At 42.7% G+C, this 4,536-nt stretch overlaps 1 protein-coding gene across 1 annotated transcript in view; it reads right to left on the bottom strand.

Moving 5' to 3' along the window:
- T265_03490 (hypothetical protein) overlaps positions 1-4,536 on the bottom strand; it is a gene marked incomplete at both ends in the record, with an annotated part of 35,704 nt that overhangs the window by 24,047 nt on the left and 7,121 nt on the right. Inside the window, 2 exons of the mRNA XM_009167990.1 lie at positions 948-1,272; positions 4,310-4,424. Coding sequence (XP_009166254.1) covers positions 948-1,272; positions 4,310-4,424 — 440 coding nt within the window. The remainder of the gene's footprint in view (positions 1-947; positions 1,273-4,309; positions 4,425-4,536) is intronic.

Genomic DNA, 4,536 nt, shown 5'->3' with positions numbered 1-4,536 from the left:
AACTCACGGTCTAGGGAGAGATGTTACGACAATGAGAATATAGATCCAATTCACACTGAAAATTTGATCGCTAGTTTCTAGGCTATGTGAACAGATTAAGTAATATTTTCATTCTGAATTTGGTCCTGTAATTGAAGTCAACCAAGGGTTAATCACAACACAGGTGGTTTATCTCTACTTGGGATCATCAGTAGTGTGTATATTACAAACTTCAAGTGACCTCTCGGCTAGTGGTTTTGCCATTGGAAATGCACTGCTGATGAGCTCTAATAACAGCGAAACTCGAGTCCAATTAATGCTTAATTGTTTGAACTACTGACTGTCGTTAACTCGCGCTTGGAGAGAACGTGGCGTCACATATCCTTCAGTAATGGAAATCACAAAATGTGGTCACTCTTGATGACCGGCTCATTGAGTGGCGATGCCTCAGAAGACAAGTTCACTTATCTCTTGGAATTATTCTCCCTCTGAACAGTGCAAGGAAATCTGGAAACATTCGTTTGAGATGTCGGTATATAAGTAAAACCAATCCATTCTGAATGGGGAAGAGGGCATGGGCCAGAAGGGGATCGTAGCCATGCGGTCAAAGTTTAGTTCTTATCACATAAAAAACAAGGTCGCTTTTCTCCTTTGTTCTTCCACGGAAAGTAGAAACTGAAAGAAATATTGCTTCATACTAAAGATCTTGCCATCTGTTTCAAACGATCACTATTTCATTCCATCGCGTCAGATTATCATAGGAATGCAATGTGGTCTATTGATTCAGAAATTATTCTATTATAGCTATTTACAAACCAATTAAGTAGTAAAGTAAAAGTGAAAGCTGGTGCTTTTTTCTCGTCACAAAGTTGATTCCGATGAGATGAACTTTTCTCACGCATTCCTTGAAAGAAGAAACCGTGACAAGTAATCACATAACCAAAAAAGGTCGAGCTACTGACACGCACGTGATGTAATTCGTCATCGGTGTAAGTGCCATCATCGACCCAAGACGGTGGATCGACCACATAGACACTTGGAAACAGGAACAGACATTCAACATCCACTGGACGTTTGTTTTCAAACAGAACATGAAGTTGTGATTCGGTTGCCACTGTGGATTCATCTAGCACAGTTTCATCCTGCATGGTGGCTACTGAGGAACCAACAAACCAATCAAACACAGGCCCTCTGTCCACATTCACAGCTGGATCGTCACGAAACATTGGGCGAGTCTTAGCGGAATCTTCAAGTTCCAGTGCCGTTGGGTCCTCAGAAAGGCTGTGATTCAGGCTGTATGAGAGAACAGGAGGTACGTATTTGTAGGGTAACATACACAGCATTTTTTGTTTTCGTTTCGAAAAAATCATTTGTTGAATAATATCGGAAGTATAAAAGTTCAAAAGTTAGTCTTTGTGTTCGCAAAGCATTCGCCCGACAAACACACCATCCACTTAGTTGCAGGCAACCCGTTTCCAATCACTTTCTGTTTACCACTAAGTACAACGAAAAATTTGTACATCAAGAGTCTAAGTCTTGGATTATATCTCAAATAACCTATTAGGATCATCATTCTACATTTCGTACTTTCCGAGGAAAATAGCATTGAATCTCAAGGGACGTGTGTATCAAGCTACCGTACTGACAGTTTTGTTGTATGGCTGTGAGACTTGGCCTATTCGAACAGCGGAACTGAGACGTCTTCAGGTATTCGACAACCGTTGTCTCAGAAACAGCTCGTGTGGGTTGGTGTCGGCGAATCAGTAACGAGGCAGTTAGAAAGCACGTTTTCGGTTGTGCAACGGGTACTTCCGTTGAAGAATGTATCCAGCACCAGAAGCTGCGTTGGTTGGGACATGTGTTGCGTATGCCAAACCATTGTTTGCCGATGATAGTGCTGTTTTCTGTGCCCGATTCAGAGTAGCTTTAGAAGAGAGGTTGCCAACCATTGAGCTGGTAGAGGAACATGAAAGAAATTGCGAAACATTTGGCTGCTGATGATAATACTCGCCTTCCAGGATACCCATCGCTCCTGATTGGAGACGCCGCAAGATATGTCTGCTAATCGATTTCATTGGCGTTTTTGTTGTCGGTTAAACGATTAAGACTCTGGCCGGAGGACAGTCATAAGGGTCACGTGCTTAGCTAAATTTGAGATCGACCATGTGCGAAGTTAACACACTAGCAGTACATACTGTGTCCTTGCACACAGTCTAAACTACGCCAGTGCTGATGAAATGCCTTGTTTTGTTGATTTCCGATTGGATTCTAGGATATTCGATTGAATTTCTGATTGTTGGAGTTCTCTTATTTTGAAAGGCATGAGTTTCAACAGCAAACAATGGAAATGGATATCGAAAAACAAGTCAGGATGAATTGCAGAAGTTTGAGAGAATTCAAATCCATCCCTCCTACAAATTTGCTCGAGTGTTTACTGCAGTCATAAGTTTCTCTGAACCTGTTGACCGAGATAACGCACACAACGGAGTTTTCCCCATCGGAGGGTCAGACACTGCATTATACTGTAATAGTTTAAAACCTTATCAAGTTATGGAGCTGAAATTTTGCAATGCCAAAATGCTTTTATTCAAACTACTGAGAGAAAATGTCACTGTCTGATATTGAAGTAAAACTCATCCGGTCCGATCAAAAGAATGAATCCGACAGAGTTTGTATACAAATCAGCAAAACTCAAATGCTATGTACAGTTGAAAAGAATATCCGATTAAAAGGATGAATCCGACAGAGTTTGTATACAAATCAGCAAAACTCAAATGCTATGTACAGTTGAAAAGAATAATATTCATTCGAACAGGTAAACAAAAAGCTGGCACCGGTAGTACAACTGCACGAAGTGAAGCCGTCAGAAGTCAGTGGCCTAAACAATCCGTCGGATCGAATAGTGTGGAATGTAATATGGCCCATCATAAAGCGTGTCTTTGTAACCACAAGTTGCCAGCATTGAATTCTTAAAATACGTATCATTGGTCTTCACATATGGTAGCAATGAGTAAAAGTCTGTTTGGCGTTTCTCAAGGTCGAAAACTGCTTTATTGTACTAAGTGGTCGTATATGGAGATCGTTCATTGGTTAGTGTGCGAATTTAATGACCAGAAGGTCCGCGTTTCGAACCCAACCTCGACTTCCTGTGACTAGGCTTGGGCATTGTGATGATATCCCAGGCTTCCTGCTTCTTTCGAGTGACTATCAGGAAGGTCAGATTCCTGGATGTAACCTCAGTGAGCCCGAAACCTACTGCTCCACCAAAGTCTGCAAAAGGAAAGCCGGCAAGCATCCAGGCCGGTCAATCATTCAATCAATTCAGCAAAAGCTGATGAGTGTTCATGTACGCCACAAAAACACGACCAAATGTGATCAGCGTTCAGGCATTTCATAGAGGCACGATCGATGTTGATGGGTGTTCACTAACGCCTATCAGACAGCTTGGATTAATGTCAGAAAGTCCCCTTTGAATAGCGTGGGACCGTTGTAACTTTTGCTCTCCCACTCGCACGCACTCAAGCTCTCGCACTCGCTTGTTCGGAATATACCGGTTGTATTTCCTTCTGTGAGTCTTTTTTCCGGCAACTAGGCACTGGAGCGGGTCAGCAGCAGATCCCACATATTTACGAATCAGCAGATATAACAGTGACGTGGCAGTTAGTCACCGGAAGAGGGCTACACCTGAACGGTAAGTGGTCATGTGACCGACCACAGAACGCTTTCTTAGTTAGCCACATGAAAGAAATCAACCTTCTTGTGACATAGCATTAAGGGAATGTCAGAAAGTCCCCTTTAAATAGCGTGGGGACGTTGTAACTTTTGCTCTTGCACTCACACGCACTCACGCTCTCGCACTCGCTTGTTCGGAATGTAGCGGTTGTGTTCCCTTCTGTGAGTCTTTTTTTCTCCGGCACTAGGCACTAGAGCGGGCCAGCAGCAGATACCACAGATTGACGAATCAGCAGATATAAAAGTGACGTGGCAGTTAGTCACGGGAAGTGTGCTACAACTGAACATAAAAATGAGAAGGTACCAAATACGGTAGTCGTCGGAACAGAATGCATCGTAGTAAGAGCAAACATTTTGCCTCTCTGAGGATAGACCCCGTCCAGGACTTGCAATCTAAGGACTAGTTGGCGAAACGCTGTGGACGCTACCTTCGGAAGGGCATAACTTGCTTATTACTTGCTCTAGGTGTTCCACTGTATGACGACTGTATAGAAACAATAGATGTACATAACTTCTACGAAATTCTCTTTGTTTAGTAAACAAGCCTACGGGGAACAGATGTTATCAACAAATCAGTGGACAAAGACTTAGTAGTTACCCATCAATATCAAGATCGTGCCAAAGTTCTGAGGTCGAGAACGTGCTGAGTTTGCCAGATCCTTGAACATCGACGATTTCTAGCGTGGGAAATGTGGCCTCTAGTGATATCTCTCCTATTGTCACCTGGTTTGTTAGTGCGATCCGCGGCACACCTGCACCGGTAAGTAAGAAAGGTTGAAAATAGTGTAATTAGTTTATTTCAAATGTCATTAACTCATTCGCCAG

The sequence above is a fragment of the Opisthorchis viverrini genome (assembly GCF_000715545.1).
Source record: "Opisthorchis viverrini unplaced genomic scaffold opera_v5_50, whole genome shotgun sequence".
NCBI classification, from domain to species: domain Eukaryota; kingdom Metazoa; phylum Platyhelminthes; class Trematoda; order Opisthorchiida; family Opisthorchiidae; genus Opisthorchis; species Opisthorchis viverrini.
The sequence above is the reverse complement of the archived record's forward strand: the minus strand, read 5'-3'. Positions and strand labels throughout refer to the sequence as shown.